The following is a 20,224-nucleotide window of genomic DNA, read 5'->3' as shown; positions in this document are numbered from 1 at the left end:
CAATTCAATAACAAGAAAACAAAAACTAAAAAAGGAAAAGAAAGATTGTCTTAAAGGGAGAGATGAGACAAAGGAATGTTAAAAAAAATACAAGTTTTTAAAAATCCAACATTAAAGTTTTAAGAAATAAACTTCACACTTAATTTTCAGCACGAGAAATGTCATATTGCAGTAATTCTACGCTTAAATAGGATAGCCCTACCCTATTCCAGTCCATTTAGTAGGTATCCAGTGGGCAAGTGCAATTTCACTCTTCATGTATACGAATACCTCATCCCTCAGTGAGATGAGTAAATGCAACTTTTGGAGAAGCTAGGGAACTCAGACAGTAACTTCCTGATTTATGGGTTTGACTGCATAGTCGTAGTCACTGGAAGCTACTTTCAGGTTCACTCTAAAAATTAAGAGTGTGGATAGTCTCACTTATTTCCCCAGAAAAATGTGGGCCAGTGTTCTATCTCAGGCTCACTTACCAGCAATAAAAGTTTACAAATTTCATATTTTCCCTTGGCTGCAGCCTCATGCAAGGGAGTAAACCTCCACAAATCAGCTACATTTACCACTGCACCATGTTTAACAAGGAGCTCTGCTACTTCATAATGTCCATAGGAACACGCATTGTGCAATGGAACCAATCCTCTGAAAGAGAGATAAAAGGAATGGCAAAATAATGATGAGAGAACTAAAAGTCTGAAAAATCATAATGGAATATTACTCTTACAAGTGTCACATCAATATCTTGATTGGCTATAAACAAGAGTAAATTAACACAAACCTTTTATGACATTCCTACACGCACTATACAGCTACAATCATGGCTCCCACTATGCTCCGCTAACCAGAACTTGGAAATTATCCTAAGTAGCGTTTCTTCAGTGTGTAATTTCATGTTGTAGTTAAACTTCCTTTTATTATTGCTCCCTTCTCTTTAATAGTACAAATAGGCAACAGGTAAAATCCCTAACAGATATGTGTGCACACATAGGAGAGAAAACAACAAATTATATAATACAAATTATTACACTCACTAGAGTACTTCATTTGTAACTGATGTCAAAACTCCTCACAACATAATTACAGCGTAATCAAGTTTAAATGCCAAATAAGAGCTGAGAAAACTTTCCAAAAAGCAGAAAGCACTAGAAAGTAGCTAAATATTACCCTTTGTCCTTGGCATGAACATCAGCACCATTTCGCAACAAATATTCCACTACAGATACTCTGTTGTAGCCAGCTGCAAAGTGGAGTGGAGTAGACTGGCGACCTTCTACGTCTCTGCAATTTACATTCTGAAGTGTACAGAGTTTCTAAAATAAAGAGCACCAATAGATAATCATATTTTACATATACTCATGAAGCATTGTGATTCTTGGAGGGCAGAGTGCAAAGAAAAAAACTATACATTGCAATCTTTACACACCAATGCAACAGGGGTGGGAATCCCAGAAAATCTAAAATGTGGAGGAGACACACCAATAAGCAAGAACAATTTCAACAAATACATGCATACTATGTGACCCAACAAGGCAATCTTGGTCCCACCACATCACGCTTTTCAATGAATTTAACAATCTTTCTAGTCTGCAAAGGCATCCAAGTTGAGCTTCATCAGCCCTTCGTAGAAAAAAAATAATAATTTCCTGCCCCCTCTTTTTACTCCTAGTTTCACACCTTTTTTTCTCTTCCTATTATAAACTTCCATTAGGTCATCTGGAACAAGTTTTATGTTCTCTCATCTCTCAAGATAAGAATTGCATGCATTACCAACATGCCTCAGAAGAATTTGGTCATTTTCTTATACTGCTATACGATACGATTTCTACCTGTAACCTTCTAATACAACCAAGTGTTGTTTTTGTTGCAATGCAGAAATGAGTCTGGAGCTCATTTATTCAGAACAACCCTCAAAATCTATTTTCCAAATAACAAAATGCATGATTAAATTAAGTGGCACAGGTTCACCTTTAATTTGTTCTTTATGGCTAATTTTGGTTATCTGGATTGAAATGCATTTGCTCCCTAAGTTGCCATGGTCCAAATTTTCTACCATAGCTGTGAAAAAGGGACTTAAATTTATATACATTACTCTGAGAAATCATTACCTTGACTATATCCAAGTCCCCAGCTTTTGCTGCTTCTAATAACTGCCGATCAGCATCGAGGTTTCCAACCATAACTCCTTCTATACGGATTTGGGAAGAGGAAAGAGGAACAGACAAGGCAACAAATTTCAAATTAACCACCAATGACAAGATGCAGTGTAAACTAATTTTAAAAATAATTATGTTCAGTGTGAAACTAAACACTGCCCAACTGCTTCACCCATTATGGGCATAGAAACATAGAACATTACAGCACAGTACAGGCCCTTTGGCCCTCAATGTTGTGCCGAGCTATGCCCAACCCCAAGATCAAACTATCCCCTCCCTATAATTCTGGAATGCCCCGTGTGCCTATCCAATAACTGCTTGAAAGTTCCTAAAGTGTCCGACTCCACTATCACAGCAGGCAGTCTATGCCACACCCCAACCACTCTGAGTCAAGAATCTACCTCGGACATCCCTCATATCTCCCACCATGAATCTTATAGTTATGCCCCCTAATAACAGCTACATCCACCCGAGGAAATAGTCTCTGCATGTCCACTCTATCAATTCCTCTCATTATCTTATAAACCTTTAAGTCGCCTCTCATTCTCCTCCGCTCCAAAGAGAAAAGCCCCAGCTCCCTCAACCTTTCCTCATAAGACCTATCCTCCAAACCAGGCAGCATCCTGGTAAATCTCCTCTGCACTCTTTCCAAAGCTTCCACATCCTTCTTATAGTGAGGTGACCAGAACTGAACACAATATTCCAAATGTGGTCTCACCAAGGTCAAGTATACTTGCAGCATAACCCCATGGCTCAAACTCAAACCCCTGTTAATAAATGCTAACACACTATTCATGGCTCGATGATAAATAATTTTTAAATGCAACAAGCATCTAACCAAAAAACTTGTTTTTCTTTATAACTTTCACAAGTAATTCTGTATTTTATACAAGAGTAAAATGTTGTGACATATTTCTTGGAAGGGGGGAAAAAAACCATACCAAATAGAGAAGAATGAGGATATGGGCAAATACTTATGAAGATTCTGGCACAAATGGCAGAGCAGGGAATGGGAGAAAGGAAGGAATGTACAGCAGGCCCAAGCTCATGGCATGAGTTGGTATGTCCCTGCCCACCTCAAGACCATGGAGAAATTTGTACAGGGGCAAAAAGACTTTGAAGTCAATGCAGTGAGTCACAGTCAGTCCAAGCAGGATTGAGAGGCTAAGGAGCAGTTTGGGAGGCTGGGAGTGGGAGATTTACAGATTTTACATCTGGACGTGACAGAGATAAGCACTTCAGTGATCTTGTGGTGCAAGATCCAACTTTTACAATGAAGACTGATATAATAATTTCTAGTTGGTGGGACATGAAGCTCAGTTCTAGAACAAAGAACAGTACAGCACAAGAACCGTCCCGTTGGCCCTCCAAGCCTGTGCCAATCATGATGCCCTAATTAAACAAAAAAAACCCTTTCCCCTTACTTGGTCCAGATCCCTGTCTTCCCTCCCTATTCATGTACCCATCCAAATGCCTCTTAAATTTTGTTAATGTGCCTGCTTCCACAACCTCCTCTGGCAATGCATTCCAGGCATCCACCACTCTTTGCATGAAAAACTTCCCTTAAACTCTCTCCCTCTCAACTTGTGACCCCTTGTAAACGACACTTCCATCCTTGGAAAATGCCTCTGACTATCCATTCAGTCTTTTTGTCTCAATTTTGTAGAGCTCTATCAGATCTCTCCTCAGCCTCTGTCTTTCCAGTGACAACAATCCTAATTTATTCAATCTTTGTTCATACCCAACATCCTTAAGACCAGGCAACATCCTGGTGAACCTTCTTTGCACTCCCTCCAAAGTTTCCTTCTTGTGGTGTGTTGACCAGAACGGCGCACAATATGCCAAACGCGGCCTAACCAAGGTTTTATATAGTCGCAACATGATTTCCCGATTCTTGCACTCAATGCCTCAGCTGATGAAGGCAAACATGCCATGTGTGTTTTCTTAATCACCCTGGCCATCTATGTTGCCACTTTTCAGGATCTGTGGATCTGCACGCGCAGATCCCTCAGTACATTAATGTTCCTAAGTGTTCTGCCATTTAGAGTATAATTCACATCGAAATTTGATCCTCAAAAATGTATTACCTCACATTTGTCAGGATTAAATTTCATCTGCTATTTCTGTGCCCAAATTTCCACTTTATGTCCTATGCCTCTGACAATCCCCAGCACTATTAGCAATTCCACCAATCTCCGTGTCATCTGCAAACTTACCACTCAAGCCCCACACATTTTCCTCCAGATCATTTATACACACACTATAAACTGAGGCCCCAGCACTGATCCCTGCGTAACACCACTAGCTATAGACTTCCATTCTGAAAACTGCCCTTCCACCACTACTCTGACTCCTGTAACCAAGTCACTTCTGTATCCATCTAGCCAGCCAACCCCAAACACCATGTAATTTTAGCTTTTGTACCAATCCGCCATGTGGGACCTTGTCAAACACCTGCCTAAAGTCCGTCTAAACTACATCCACAGCCCTATCAATTACCATTGTCACCTCTTCAGAAAAATTCATTCAAGTCAAGGGATATGGCCTTTCCTGTACAAAACCATGCTGCCTGAACTAACTAGTACATTTTTTTCCAAATGAGCTGAAACAAAGAAAAAAAATTTGACCCCAACATGCAGCCAAGTGGCAGCAGGGGAGCAGCATCAGGATTATTTGATATCAATGGGAATTTTAGTCAAGGAATGAAGGTTAACGAAATGAAATGTCATTAACATACATACTGAAACTAACTGCACGATAAGATAAAATGTTGCTACAGTGAAAAAGAACAGGATAGGAATCTTGATCACCTGACCATGCAAACAGAGTACTGCAGGGTACACAGAGCATAGGTAGGAGGATGTCACAATGTAGCTCAAAAGGTGGAGCGTGGAGAAGACAGTTGCCCATTACGATGAAGAACAGAATGTTCAAGGAGGGATGTCTTCCCAAGCATGCAACCGAAGAGGATGGTGTTGGTTGAGTTTAACTAAGGAGGCATCATTGTGGTGGGCACAATTGAAAGTAAACTGAAGGCATTTAACAGAAAAGTCACAGACAGTAATAGCATCTATTTTATCACCTCAATCTCTTTACCTTGTAAAATCTGCTGCACACTTTCATTACCCATCTGTGATGCAGTCAAACCCTGTACAGATACTATTGAAGAGTCAGATCCAGAAGTCAGCAACAGGCGACATGTGTGATGATGACCACTTCGTGCAGCTCTGTGTAATGGTGTCTGACCAAGACTGTCCAAGGCATTTACCTATTAACCATTATACATTATGTGGTGATTCAAGAATTAGGTTGCAAAGTTTTCCAAAAACAGCACAAACTACAGTGCACTGTCAGTGTACAATAGAAATAATAACAGTACTATAAACATTTAACAGGTGCCAGCAATGATAAAATTTTGCACTATTCTGTTCAAAAAAATTACATACCTTTGTATCGTTTTTAATAAGCACTTCAATTATATCATTATGAGCCTTTTCTGAAGCCACATGGAGAGGTGTCAAGAGGCTAAGAGAAAGACAATCAGAGACAGATGTTGAACATCAAAATAGATATAATGCAATATGAAAACATTAAAAAAAGCCAAAGTTAAACTTTCCAAACCATCTTACTCTTTCGTTTTTTCATCAACATTAGCCCCTTTTCTTATTAATAACTCAGCCACTTGTTTTCGTTTTGGATGCGGAGAAGCAGCGGCACAATGCTATAAAATAAAAAGAATTATGCATTCTATTCCATAGCATATATACTTTACACGTCAGTTAAAATAGTCAGTAATAAATAATTCAATATTACTAAAATATTCAATAATGATTTTTTGCAATTGTAGACTGCAAAAATATCTGGTGTACAAATAATGGGCAATGTCAGCATTGTGATCATATAAAAAAATTAACTTGCATACAATTTAAGTTTATTTATTATTCACAAGTAGGCTTACATTAACACTGCAGTGAAATTAGTGAAAATTTCCTAGTCATCCCAAGTTTGGGTACACTGAGGGAGCATTTTAGCATGATCAATGCACCTAGACAGCATGTCTTTTGGACTGTGGGAACACCTGGAGGAAACCCATGCAGACACAGGGAGAAAGTGCACACTCTGCACAGACGGTGATCCAAACCAGGAATTGAACCCAGATCCCTGGAGCTGTGAAACAGCAGTGCCACCCAGTAATCAGTGGCAGATTACAAATAAACTATCAGGAATAGTCAATTAATCCTTTTGGGTCAAGATTATTATTCATCTGGGATATATATCAGTTTAACAACATTAAAAAGAAAAACATTCTAATACTATAAATGTTAAGCTTGGCATAAAAATCTTTGATGTCATAGAATGGTACTGAAATTCATTACAATGCTGAAGGTAGAAATTTAAGTGCTTTTATCCTTATCTTAATTGACACATTTTAAATAAATTAAAGGCATTATAAATTAACTGAATTGAAACGCTGCATCAAAGACAAGTTTTATGCTGTTGGGTATTACAAAGCAACAATCTTGAACTCAAAAAGCAAAACTTCAACCAGCACAAAATTAAGGTCTTGTTTCGCCAACTTGATAAAATCTTCCTTTCACACAGCTTATAGTTTTGCTCACAAGCCACAACTCTCAGTCACCAATCGTTCACCAGTTCAAAGATATGACGCTGTAGGAAAATGGATTGTGTATTGAATAACTGGCCAGTGTGTTCAGTGCATTTACTATCTTTGAATATACATCATATCAAGCTCAAGTAAATAAATCAGCCTATAATTTACTTTCACAGTAAACTAATTAAACAACGTGATTTCTTTTATTTTAAGGGAAGGAAAGGAAATAAACATTACAGCAAATAAATACAATTCTTACCAATGCAGTCTTATGAGTCTGAGGATGCTTAAAATTGGCATTTTCTAAAGATAGATGTTTTTTTACACAGATAATATCTGCTTCTTTTGCAGCTTGCAGCAACGAATGTCCTTTGAACTCATCTAGAAAGGTAATTTAGAACAAAGCATTAACGATTTACTTTGTATAAAATTTAAACATGAAAAAGATCAGCATTTTACTGCAATGCTTTAATTCTTTATGTTCAACATATCAGGATTTGAAAAGTACCAGACAAGTGGAAGTTCTTTTGCTCACTGACAAACAGAATCATAGAATCCCTACAGTGCAGAAGGAGGCGATACAGCCCATCACGTCTGCACCAACCACAATCCCACCCAAGCCGTATTCCGATAACCCCTCATATTTACCCTGCTAATCCCCCTGACATTAGATAATTTAGCATGGCCAATCAACCTAACCTGCACACCTTGGGACTGTAGAAGGAAACCCGTGCAGACATGGCGGATGTGCAAACGCCACTCAGGCAGTGGCACGAGGCCAGAATTGAACGCATGTCCCTGGCGCTGTGAGGCAGTAGTACTAACCACTGTGCCACCGTACCACCCCAAACACAAATAACCTTTTTACAAAAGTGCCTGGATCTGATGGCATAAACCACAGAACTTAAGTAAATTTTAAAAAATAAATAGGCTCAATTATGCCTCATTCATTTCGCTTTTTGATATCAGCATCATTCAAGACCCTTTAGGCATGCATTTGTGAACTTTTGAGAAACTACACTTGTTATAAACATTATTATTATTATTAATCCCAATAATTTTACTAGATGTTTTTGTAAATGAGAAAAGGTTGCAGGAAACTTACATGTTAACCGTTCTTTCAGTTGTGGTGTAGGGGCTAAATCAATAGCATTTTTAGAATGGCAGTTGAGCAATGTTGGATCAGCACCATAGCTCAGCAATAGGGAACATACTTCTACTCTGTTCTTCGAAGCAGCCTCATGCAAAGGAGTAAACTGCCAGAGGTCCATTGCATTCACGCAGGCACCATGCTGCGAACAGAAGTTATAAAATTCAAAAATAAGAAATTACATTTAAGGAAATATGATGTTAAACTTCTTCAGCAACATTATGAGCTGGTACATGGTGTTTATACCATCTGGAAATTGTGTGTGTCAATTGGGACAGGGGAAATTAGATAACATTAAATAGTTAAAGTGGATCTAAAATTAAATAGGACATAAGAGAGAGAGCAATATTGTATATCAGACTGAGTCTACAATTTTAGAAAATTCTTTCATCAGAAGTGGATGTCGCTGGCTGGGCCAGTAGTTATTGTCCATCCTTAATTGCCTTCGAGTGGATTGCTAGGCCATTTCAGAGGACATTGCTGTGAATCTGGAGTCATATATAAGCCAGACCAGATATGATGGCATATTTCCTTCCCTAAAGGAACATGAGTGAACCAGATGGGTTATGACAACTGACAATGGTTTCATAGTCACCATTAGACTTTTAATTCCAGATTTTTCCATTGAATTCAAATCCACCAACTGCCATGGCGGGATCCAAACCCAGGTCTCCAAAGCATGAATTGGGTTTTTGGATTATGAGTCCTGCGTCAATACTACTATGCCACTGTCTCCTCTTACAAGTTGAGGATCAATACTTTGTGTTTTATTGCAGCCTATATCAAAAATAAAGTTTGTATTCATTAAAGCAAATTATATTAATTCAGAACTTTTTTTAAAAACAAAATTAACGTTTTAATTGGATGGTCAAATGCAAAGTAGAGCCCCCCACCACTCTGCCCCAACTCAATCAGTGGTACATTTTCCATGTAACATGAGCCATCCTATTCCCTCTAAGCAAGGGTACGAATTCAGTGTTGAATTCGAGATGTTTTCTGCGATGGCCTAAAAGCACTACATGCTGGACTGAAATTTCTAAGATCCAGTACAGGAGCCAGAGACTTTTCATTCCATTAGCCCAGGTCGAATCTGAGTGCAGGTTCTAGAGACACAATAATAGTAACTAATCCACTGCATCATCCAGTTCCAGAGCTTTTCTTCATTAATATATTTAACTCCCTACATACCATCCTCACCAGTTTAACTAATATAATTCTGAAATATGGAGTGACAAGGATTAAATACTAACCTTAACTAGAAGCTCTGTAACTTCATAATGACCATAGGAGCAGGCATTGTGAAGAGGTACTAAGTCTCTAAAATACAAAACATTTTTTAATAGCCTATGAGAAATATTCAGAATAGTTTCAAACTAAACTTTAATAAACTAAACCTTGTGGCACTATTTCAAACTCTTCGCCCAATGCAACAGTTTTTCCATTGTCACAATAAAGTAAATGCTACACAAAGTAACAAAAAGTTACATACACCTTTATTAGACCAATTGGCCTTCAACATATTGGAATACAATTTATCTGCTTTCCAAAAAATTGCATGCACCTTTGCATTACCCTCCTGGAAAATTTAGTTGTGTATTGCACGATGGGTTATTATTTCCTTACAGTGCAAGTATTTTATTTATTCTTTTCTCTATTCAATATCTTCCTTTTTCTCATTCGTTTACATTAACAATTCAGACACACTCGCTTCTCTTTATTTTTATGATGGATTTGTAGTCCTTCAATTGTCACCAAGCTACTCGAAGGGGAACACCTTAAACCACTTTTAAAGTTTGAAGCACCTTGTAAACATATCCTCCAGTGGCAGCACAAACATCAATCCCCTTCATTAACAAAGTAATCTTCAAAGCCCTAAATATCTTAAAGATTTCATTTGACCAAACATAAATTATTAAAAACAAGTACTTTTGATTTTTTTTTACATTACAGGGAGAAGTGGAGAAAGTTTGAAGGAAACCTGTTTCAGGGATTTCTAACATTGCACTGGGTAGCACAGTGGTTAGCATTGCTATCTCAGTGCCAGGGACCTGGGTTCAATTCCAGACTTGGGTGACTGTGTGCGCGCGTATGCGCGTGGAGTTTGCATGTTCTCCCCATGTCTGTGTGGATTTCCTCGACAGGCCTTTGGGCTGTTTGGACAAACAGTCAACCTAACCTGCATATCTTTGGACTGTTTGGGACAAACAGTCCAAAGATATGCAGGTTAGGTTGACTAGGCATGGTAAATTCCCCCTTGGTTTCTCAAGATATGTAGGTTAGGGGATGAGCAGGATTAATGCATGGGATTATGGGGATAGGGCCTGGATAATAAGATGCTCTGTTAGAAACTAAATTGTGCATTTTGTTTTAAATTTGTCAGCAAAGTCAGGATTTTTGTTTAACTTGCTCAGAACAAAGACAATATTCCAGCTCATAGATACTCACGATACAAAAATAGCATTCAGAATAATTTGTTTACAGCTATATTTGAAACATTGTCACAACCAAAAAACCTGATCCTCAAACATAAGGACTTGCCTATAACCAATGTGCAGACATATTACCCAAATAGGTATTTCAAGCATGATGCCAATTTTCATTATTGAAAATCCTACTTTGAAATGTATAATTAACCTTTGATACCCATAGGACAATCGTGTTAGCTTCTAATTCTTTGAATCAACATGACTTAATATGTCTAGATTTTTCTTCATGAAAATGACAGCCAGCCAATAAAGGTTGTGAACTGCAAATGGGACTTCAAGAAATTACATATGGTTGACTGCCAACCGTCCTACATCAGAGGGGATCGATTGAATTGGTGACTGACTCACCGTTACAAATAAAAGTCAAACTTCTATTTTGTTGCACTTGATTCTGGGATGTTTTTCTAGCAATTTAGGGATGAAATTGTGTTTTTCATGGAAAATAGGTACAAAGTTGTGCATTTGTTTTATCATCTCCTATCGTTTTTTTAAGTTTACAATACAAAGGATTACAATAGGCAACTTAGTCAAGGGGGGATCTGCTGTAAGGTTTAGCCTGATGTTGACTTGACACCTATAGCTGTTGGTACTTCCTGTCACATCTAAACCTCCCCAGAAAATACACTAAAGCTGACACATACCCTTTATCCTTTGCGTGAACATCAGCACCATGCTGAAGTAACAGCTGTACAATTTTAACACGGTTATATCCTGCTGCTAGATGAAGTGGTGTAGACTGTAGAGAGATAGAGAAATATTAATGAAATTATAATTTATAAATGTTACACTTGAATAGTTAAATGCTACATCGTTCTTTACATAAATAGAATCAAGTACGTTACATTACTTGATGGATCAAAATTGACAAAACACTAAGTCCACCAATGATGCTCGATCCATTATTTATAGTGCCACAGTTTTCAATGTTTCTAATCAATCCTCATCGAAACACGTTCACACCACTCTTCCAAGTAATCATCCCTGTGTTTCTCTTCAGCTTCTATAGGACCCACCCAAAAGCACCACACTAATTTATGAGGTTCAACTTGCTTCATTCTGCTTATAATAATTAATATGGCTTCACTTTTAAAATAATACATCAACTAAATTAAGTTCATTTTTTGATATTACAGATAGAAAAGTGCATAAATTTGATCCCAATAGTGGGCTTAGACAATTACATTTATAATAACATCAGTCATTTTACTGGGTGATTGTGGAATCAATGCTCTGCCATATTTAGAATCCCTACTTTGGGTCATACTACAGGTCAAATTCTTTAATACATTTATTTCTGACTGGGGTACTCCATCCTTCAAGCAAAAACGTAGGACTTCTACTCTTATCAGTGGGGCAGCTTGTCCATTCCTGGGCAAGAGGCAACAATTTCACAACCAAGGACTTTGTGTACGTTATCTGGCTCATAGTAACAACTGCAATTCTTACCTTTCTACCATCACTCGCATGGCAGTTTACATTCAATGGTGTAAGTAGGGATATCAACTTTTCTTCATTTCCATTCCTAGAAATAAACCTTTTAAAATTACACCTCTATGTGATTTATCTAAACGTTTTGCATAAATTGTTATAGGATCACTTTTCAAACTTCAATTTGCAGAATTGCAGGTATTTTACATGTTAGTGTAAATATTGATCACTTATAATCAGTACTTAAAGATCTTTCTTCAGATAACTTTTGCATTACAGCATCCGGTATTTTATAGGTATTCAAGTATAAACAAATTGAAGCCCTTCATTGCACTGAAAGTGCTGAAGCTCACTGTTAACGTAGTGATCTGATGACACCATGTGGAGAACTGCAACATAGCACTACTTTCATGCAAGCATACTCGGTAATTAACTGCTATTAGAACTCTTACAAGTTAATCTAAAATAAAATAATGACCGAGATTCTCCTCGCAAAAAATTCTAAGTCTGGGAAATTGGGAGTAAATCCTGCCAGCTTTTTTTTTTAAGCAATGCTTTCCAAAATGAATTCCGGCTTACTGGGCATCAGAGTGCCCTAGCAGGATTCACTCTGGAAATCAGTGGGTGAGGCCTATTCCTGCCTGACAGGCCAACAGCATAGCAGTGAGCGGGCACTGCACATGCACCAATTTGTCAGCACAGAGATTGATGCATGTGCAGTGGCCTTGCATTGCTGGCCTCCAGATTGCCAGCCGGGCCGATCACTGACCAGCCCCACAACTCCCCCTCACCTCCAATCGCTGGTCTCCTAGACCTCCCCAAGCCAGCCCTTACATCTCTGCTGCTCACCCCATGGCCAGCCCCGATTGCCTTCTTCCCTTCTTCTGCCACCAATCCTCTAGCAGTGTAGAAGCTAGAATCCCCTTCCCCCTCTAATAGTCCCCATTCTCTCTGGCCCCAGCCCCCTCAGTACTGCCTGGTGCCTCTGTCCCTTGGTGACAAGGTGCCAGGCTGGCATTGCCCAAGGATCCCCACCCCCCATACCTCCAACCTATGGGAGGCAGGGGGCCTCATGGCTCTCTTCCTCCCCAGTGGGGTCAGGTCGCCTGCTCCCCTTAGTAGGGAACAGGAGTAACTCCCGTTGGAGGGAACCATTCCTGGAGAGGGCGGGGGGGGGAAAGAGAGAGAGAGAGAGAGACACAAGCTAGCGGGCCCGGAAACTTCAGTCCCGGGCACACTAATCAGATGCATGTTGTTATTTTCATATTGTAATCAGTTCCACATCGATTTCCAATTCATTCAAGTAGCGCAGCCCAGCATATTCTAAATTCAGCATTGTAGAATGATTCTAATTACAGGATTGCTGGGATATAAATATTAGTTTCACATTGAGGTAGTTTAGAGTTGAAATGAATGAGAGACAAACAAGTTTCAGAATCCATTATAAAGAACAGTTACATTGAGCCTCAACTCCTACATGCTTTTGTATCTTTCTCTCAGACATACACTTTCCCTAACATGGAAGGAGTGAAATTCCACACATGATCAGACAGGAAGGTCCACAGCCTATAAAATCAAGAAAAAAGTGCAACATACCCTGATAAGAGAGCTTTTGTACACTGACACTGCATTAGACACAAAACTAATTTTGATGGTGCATAGATTGCCTGTCCTATGTTATGTCATGTTCTTCCTCCCAATGTCAAGAAAATTAAAATTATGGAACAGGGTATTGTGTACCCACCTGTGATCAAATTCTGATTTAACACGTCAACAAATTCTGCTACCTTGGACTTATGGAGACAGACTATCTTTTTCTTGACGAACAGCTCAGTCCACACATTGAAAAAAAAGCTACCAACTAATAAAACGAGCATAGAGAAGCAGCAAACAGAACCATGATGCTCAACTACAAATATAGGTCAGCAGCTTCTGCAATTTTGGATTTCTGCATTTTATTTCTTCTTTGCTCTTGATTTTAAATCTACATTGAATATTTGAACAGAAACAGCTAGAAAATCTCAATAGGTTTGACAGCATCTGTGATGAGAGAATAGAGCCAATGTTTCAAGCCTGGGTGGCCCTTCAGAGCTGGCTTTGTAAACTTATGCTCCCACTTCAACATATTTAGGGCTCAACATAACGCTAAACTCTTGTCCCACTGTCATCTCTGCGCTCACACCTTTGAGCAGGAGCCCATTCCCCTCCCCCCCCGTTCAATGAATCCTTTTACCAAAAAAAAGTGCTGACAAAGGGTCATCCTGACTCACAACATTCTCTCTCCACAAATGCTGTCAGACCTGCTAAGATCTTCCAGCATTGTTTTTGTTTCAGATGCGAGCATCTGCAGTAATTCACTTTTATATTATTGAATGTTTGAAGTTATTTTGTAGGCCTATTGTGAAGTCAGATAATCAATAATAATCTATCCTGATGTTTTCCCAAGACTTTGTTTTCAGTATTGGCCACTCACATCTAGTGTTGGGTCTATATTTCCATTTTCCCTTTCTAAGCTAGACTAATAAAAGTTGTTTTATTTTTATGACATTCAATAATCCTTGAGCTACAAGTCAGCTCATGAATAGACCTTAGTGGGATGAACAACTATGATGTGGAATCAGGAGATGAAGTTTGATCAATGGACTGATAGCAGATGGCAGATGCCATCAAGAGATGCATAAACAACTTGAATATTGCCAAGTCTGCAAAGCCTGTGAGGCAAATTCATAACAATTCATGTTTCGTCCAGACCATTTTGAAAAAGTATCTAAATAAAGCTTTGAAAGGAGCCAATTTTGGTTTAAAGGGGTACTGCTTTCAGGGTTCACTGCTGCAGTCAGAGGGGAATAGTCAACCACTGGGACACTATGGGAGGAAGGGCCTGGAATAGACTAACTGACCAAAGTGCCTACTTACGTAAGATTATTCAGAAACTTGGCAACACAAGAACCTAGGGGAGTTTTTAACCAAATGAGGTTCCTGTCATAGAATGGATTAATTTGAGGTTATTCAGTTTGGGAAACTGCTGTGAACAGACCAAACTAGGGTTACCATTGGTAATATATTATATACCTGCAATATAACATGCGTAGTATGGACTCAGGTTTGATTCCAGACTGTGTGCACATTGCACATTCTACCAGTGTCTGCATGGGTTGCCACTGGGTGCTCCAGTTTCCTCCCACAGTCCAAAGATGGGCAGATTAGGTAGACTGGCTATGTTTCTAAAGAGTGTAGATTAGGGAGATGAGCAGAGTAAATATGGAGTTACGGAGATAGGGCCCAGGTAAAATGCTCTGTTAGAGGGTCAGTGTAGACTTGAAGGGCCTCCAGCTGCACTATAGGGATTCCATGCAAGCAGATTGTACATTGTCCTCTCATTTGATATACAAAATGCTTCCTCCTTTCAATAAAGTTACCTTTCTACTTTCTTTATGTATTATCAATTTGAATTGGTGTATTAATATTTTATTTATCACTACTCAATATTCAATTAAATTGATGTTGAACACAACTTGGTACTGTCACTCATTCCTGTTAAGTCCACAGTACAGCTCCAAACTGAAGTGAGACTTCATTAGGAGCTCCCATGCCCTTATACAAGGCCTGAGTCTGCAACACTGCTGTATGGCAGCAAAGCCTGGACAATAAATACCAGCTATAAGAAGCTGAATAACTTCAATTTCTGAAATCCTTGGGATCACATGGAAAGACAAAGTCACCAACAAACCACTCCTCTTTGGGCAAACATGCCAAGCATGTTAGCATTCCCATCATCTCTTGCAGATCAAAGGATGCCCATTGTTTAACCAATCATTTAGCAACACTTTATCAATAGAACAAACCTAATGGAAAGTAAGCTTGGCCAGAGACCCCAGAAATATAGACAAACAATCCCATAGGTTATAAAAGATTTTGTTTTTGGTCATAAGAAGCTACAAATTACAAAGCAGCTTGACCATCCACAACATAGCTTTATGACCACCTTTGGAATTGATTGAAGAAATATTTTTGATTTTGCACTAAGAATAATGTTCACTGAGGAGGTGCTATAAAGAAAGTGCAAATTAAGGTAATTAATATCAGCAGAGAAAAAGTACTGAAGAAAATTCAAGGGACTAAAATCCAACAAATCCCCAGGATCCAATGGTCTAAACCCCAAAGACAAAGCTGCAGAGAGAGCAGCTATGGTTTTCCAAGATTCCCTAGATTCTGGAACGATTCTAGCAGATTGAAGTTAGCAAATGTAACATTGTTCAAAAAAAAGGAAGCTCATGGTTCCAAATAAACCTATTGAGAGACTTTTTACTGTGCCCTTCCCAGTCCAACACCGGCATCTCCATTTCAAAAAATGAGGGAGAGGGAACACAGAACCTGTCAGTCATGGGGAAAGTGCTGGAATCTATTATGAAGGAGGTCTTAACAATGCACTTAGAAAGTCATGGTACGATCAAACAAAGTCAACATGGTTTTACAAAAAGGAAATTGTGTTTGACAAATTTATTTTTTTAAAATCAATATAACTATAACCAATAATGTAATACACCTATATTTAAGACTATAAGACAAAGGAACGGAATTAGGCCACTCGGCCCATCGAGTCTGCTCAGCCATTCAATCGTGGCTGGTTTTTTTTCTCATCCCCATTCTCCTGCCTTTCCCCCATAAACTCTGATCCCCTTATTAATCAAGAACTATCTCTGTCTTAAAGACGTTCAATGACCTGACCTTCACAGCCTTCTGGCTGAAGAAATTTCTCCTCATCCCTGTTTTAAAGGATCGTCCCTTTAGCCCAAGTTTGTGCCCTCTGGTTCTAGTTTTTCTTACTAGTGAAAACATCCTCTCCATGTCCACTCTGTCCAGGCTTCGCAGTATCCCATAAGCTTCAATAAGATCCCCCCTCATCCTTCTAAATTCCAATGAGTACAGATCCAGAGTCCTTAACCATTCCTTGTACAACATTTCCAAAAGGTATTCAATAATTTGATACAGAAATTGTCAACAGGAATATTACATTCTTCAATATTGTATAAAAGGTGGCCAAAATCCAGAAGTGCAATACAGGGTGCAATATTATTTGAATTGAATTTAATATTGGACAGCTGACAACTGGGGGAGAAAATTGGAATTTCACAGGCCTTTCCTGATCACTGTAAGGATTTTAATTTACAAGCAACATAGTTCAAATAAATTATGTATCTTTGTGCCATTGAAAATCTTTTCAACACCATCTCCTGTGCCTCAAAGTCTTTGCAATACAGACCAAAATTCCAAGTGGTACCTAACCAAAGTTACGTGTGAATTTAACATCAACTTTCTCATCGTATATTCTTATTGTTAAGAGTGCATATCATATGAATCTTGGGACATAAGACTGTGAACTTCAAACCCAAACTATGTTAACAAAAAATAAAAATTACACATCAACTAACTCCCTTGATCAGGAAATAGAAATATTCAACTAGCTTTCAAAAGATGTATCCATACCTTGCAGTCTCCAGCAGTTCATCTTTTTTGTATTCACCTGTAAAATGTAAACAGTTAAATGTTTCAACATTCCTAGATGTCCAGATATACCATTCCATTTTATATTTACTGTTCCAAATAGCTGTGTGTACATAAAGGAATTTTCCTTCTTTCTGCTTTTGCAATTGTTTAATTTCTTTCCCATACCACTACCTTGCAAGCTAGACTATATTATGCACTTCTCCCACCTGGAATCCCAATTGGCCTCTTTGAAAGTCACTCTTCAAATGGTCACCGAGGTATAAGAGCAGCCCAGCAAAACATTCCTTGCTTCTGCTCAGTTTCATTCAATATAATGGAACATCAACATGACCCACTCTACTCTTTCTACTTCAGTTAAGATGTTCCATTAATTAGAGATATAAAATGAAGTAATGCAAAGCTCACCTGTCAATACTGTTTTTGCAGATGGGTCTGCCAGGTCTAATGCTGTTCTTCCATCTGTATTCCGAATATGAGGATCAGCTCCATGTTGGAGCAAAACTGTAATGAAAAGAATGAAAATCAAGGTACCAATGAAAATATGGCTTATATAGTAAATAGAACAAGTATTATACAGCTATAGAACCATATTGTATTTTAGAACTATAGTTGAGTCACAAAATGCATTTTAAACTCCCATTCCAATATAATTGCCTGCATTTACCCAGTAAGCCAGTGGGAGATGCTTCTTTTGGGATTTTCAACGGTAAATATTGCTAACATCTGTAACTACCATAACTCATCTCAGGAGCAAACCTGGAGAAATTGGTGCCTGTTCAGAAAATAAAAGCAACAAAAAATAGCACCTAAAGTTTAAATTTTTTTTTCAAAATCCTTCACCCCCTTCAATTTTTGGAATATCCAATACTCACCTCAACTTCCCTAGAATCATTTTGGTCTGATGGTGTGCTACCCATTTTAACTAGTCTAAGAACATCAAGCAATAATTGATGTGACTTCCATGTATTGGTCAATAAAATTTGCTACTAAAGGAACTCGCTTCGTAGCAATCCTCCAAAGCAAAAGAACAGGTACAAATAAAATTAACAATACAGATCCATACATTCAAATATTAATTCCAATAAATAGTATCATACATCGGCCAAACTGGGCAAGGACATCAGGTTTTCTTCCCAAAGGCCTATCAATGAGCTATTTGGGCTATTCCAACAATTTGATGCTACATGGTCACTATTGCTGATCTCAGTTTTCAATCTGAAGATTTTTAAAATCAAATTTAAATTGATGAGTGGTCCTAGAGGAATGTGGGCTCATTATCCTAGGCTCTGGGTTACTTGTCCAATAGCATAATCATCACACTACCAAACAGCAATTTAATGGTTCACAACAGCAATGCTCCCTGTCACATTTCACTGAATAAGACATAATTTCTGGAATCTGGGCATGCATAGAATAACAAAGAATTTCAGAAGTTGTGTCATTGACCCAGTCTGGGAAATTTTATGAACAAATTAGAACTTCTACTCTGTTAATCTTGCTGTAAAAACTTTGCAAAAATGTTACGCCTTGTTGTGAGAGGCATAATTGGGCTTTTAAAACTCAAACTCGCTGGTTTTGAAAAGCTCATTTACGGAAGGTCATTTTTTTTTCTCCAGTATGATTTAAACACTCCACATTTTACTTTTTTTAACAATTTGTTTATATTGAAAGGCGAGAGAAGAAAATCAGCTAATTATAGACCAGTCGGTGGTACAAGTTTGAGCAGCTAAATAGCCATCTCCAGTTCCTCTTGAATATTTTACCTTTAATCAGCATTTAAATTTTCAGATAAGGAAGGGTACTAAGATATTAAGTGCCCTTAACTTTCTGGTTTGCTCTGAATATTTCAGTGTGATTGGTTACTTCCCTTTGTCCGATGATCACTGCTGCTGCAGGCTGAAAGACTAGCACCAGATTTAAACTGCTGTCTGAAAGGGGAAAGCCAGACATAGCTTCATGGGCAGTTTTCTCTTCAAGGTCATGGCCAAGCACCATTGCTTTGCCACCAATTACAAAATCCAGTCAGTAAATAAATCCTTCAGTTTAAATGGTAAATTATAAATGGCAGAGATGCATTTAAGACAAAGCTGGACAAAGGTGGGAGAAATGAATGGAAGAATAGGCTGATAAGAGTTAGATGAAAGGGAATGGGAGGCTTGTTTGTAGCATGGATACCGGCATTGATTTAGTGGGCTAAGTGGCCTGTTTTCATAGTAGACTACTGCAAAGTAGTGGAATTTGGAGGATTCTAATTAAAATCTTAAGATTTACACTGCAGCATTAAAATTCTGCTACTGTCAATTACAATGCATAATTGTAATCCACTGTAGCAGGATTAAATACAAGTACTGCACTATGAGACCAAAGGAATTTTGTGGAGATAGTACCCATTCATATTCATAGCTCATGAAAACATTTGCCACCAAAAATGTATTCTTCAGGACAGCCTAGATGGCAGTCTGAGCTGACAGAATCGCTTTTCTGCCTTTTGACTAACATCAAGTGTAGCATTGACATGCTGTACTTGGTTGAAGTCATTAGGTTACATTTTAGCTTCATTTGAAGGAATTTTTAAAAGCGGCAACTTGGCCTTTTGGCTAAGATGCAAATTAGATCAAGCCTCGGAGGAGGAGCTATGCCTACTCCAATCAGCTTGGATCATGTAGACCAAGCCCCGGACAAGAGGTGAGAACCCTGTCTTGTCAGCTTGGATCAGGAGTGTCTCAACTTTTTGAGACTCTGAATTGGACTTGATTTGATTGAATTGGAATAAAAACAATCAGATAGGAAGGAGAAACAGCTGATGCTAGTGGATATTGAAAAAGTGACATAAACCTTGAAGTTTCTGCTTGTACTAGAGCTTTTCGGCACAATTCACCTGAAATTGGTG

The 20,224-nt window shown here is 38.5% G+C and overlaps 1 protein-coding gene across 4 annotated transcripts in view; it reads right to left on the bottom strand.

The window, feature by feature from the left end:
* The window catches only part of LOC145354345 (poly [ADP-ribose] polymerase tankyrase-2), a 69,357-nt gene that overhangs the window by 30,861 nt on the left and 18,272 nt on the right, over positions 1-20,224 (bottom strand). For all 4 annotated transcript variants that reach the window (XM_080205525.1, XM_080205523.1, XM_080205522.1 and 1 more), the window contains 13 exons: positions 17,740-17,835; positions 17,314-17,350; positions 11,845-11,920; positions 11,040-11,134; positions 9,163-9,229; positions 7,868-8,054; positions 7,022-7,143; positions 5,780-5,871; positions 5,597-5,675; positions 5,247-5,418; positions 2,103-2,182; positions 1,162-1,307; positions 474-639 (listed from right to left, as the gene is read on the bottom strand). In XM_080205525.1, coding sequence (XP_080061651.1) covers positions 474-639; positions 1,162-1,307; positions 2,103-2,182; positions 5,247-5,418; positions 5,597-5,675; positions 5,780-5,871; positions 7,022-7,143; positions 7,868-8,054; positions 9,163-9,229; positions 11,040-11,134; positions 11,845-11,920; positions 17,314-17,350; positions 17,740-17,835 — 1,415 coding nt within the window. The remainder of the gene's footprint in view (positions 1-473; positions 640-1,161; positions 1,308-2,102; positions 2,183-5,246; positions 5,419-5,596; positions 5,676-5,779; positions 5,872-7,021; positions 7,144-7,867; positions 8,055-9,162; positions 9,230-11,039; positions 11,135-11,844; positions 11,921-17,313; positions 17,351-17,739; positions 17,836-20,224) is intronic.

Source organism: Carcharhinus amblyrhynchos, chromosome 17, assembly GCF_965287045.1.
Source record: "Carcharhinus amblyrhynchos chromosome 17, sCarAmb.v2.hapA, whole genome shotgun sequence".
Classification (NCBI taxonomy): Eukaryota; Metazoa; Chordata; class Chondrichthyes; order Carcharhiniformes; family Carcharhinidae; genus Carcharhinus; species Carcharhinus amblyrhynchos.
This window is presented reverse-complemented; position numbering and strand designations above follow the sequence as displayed.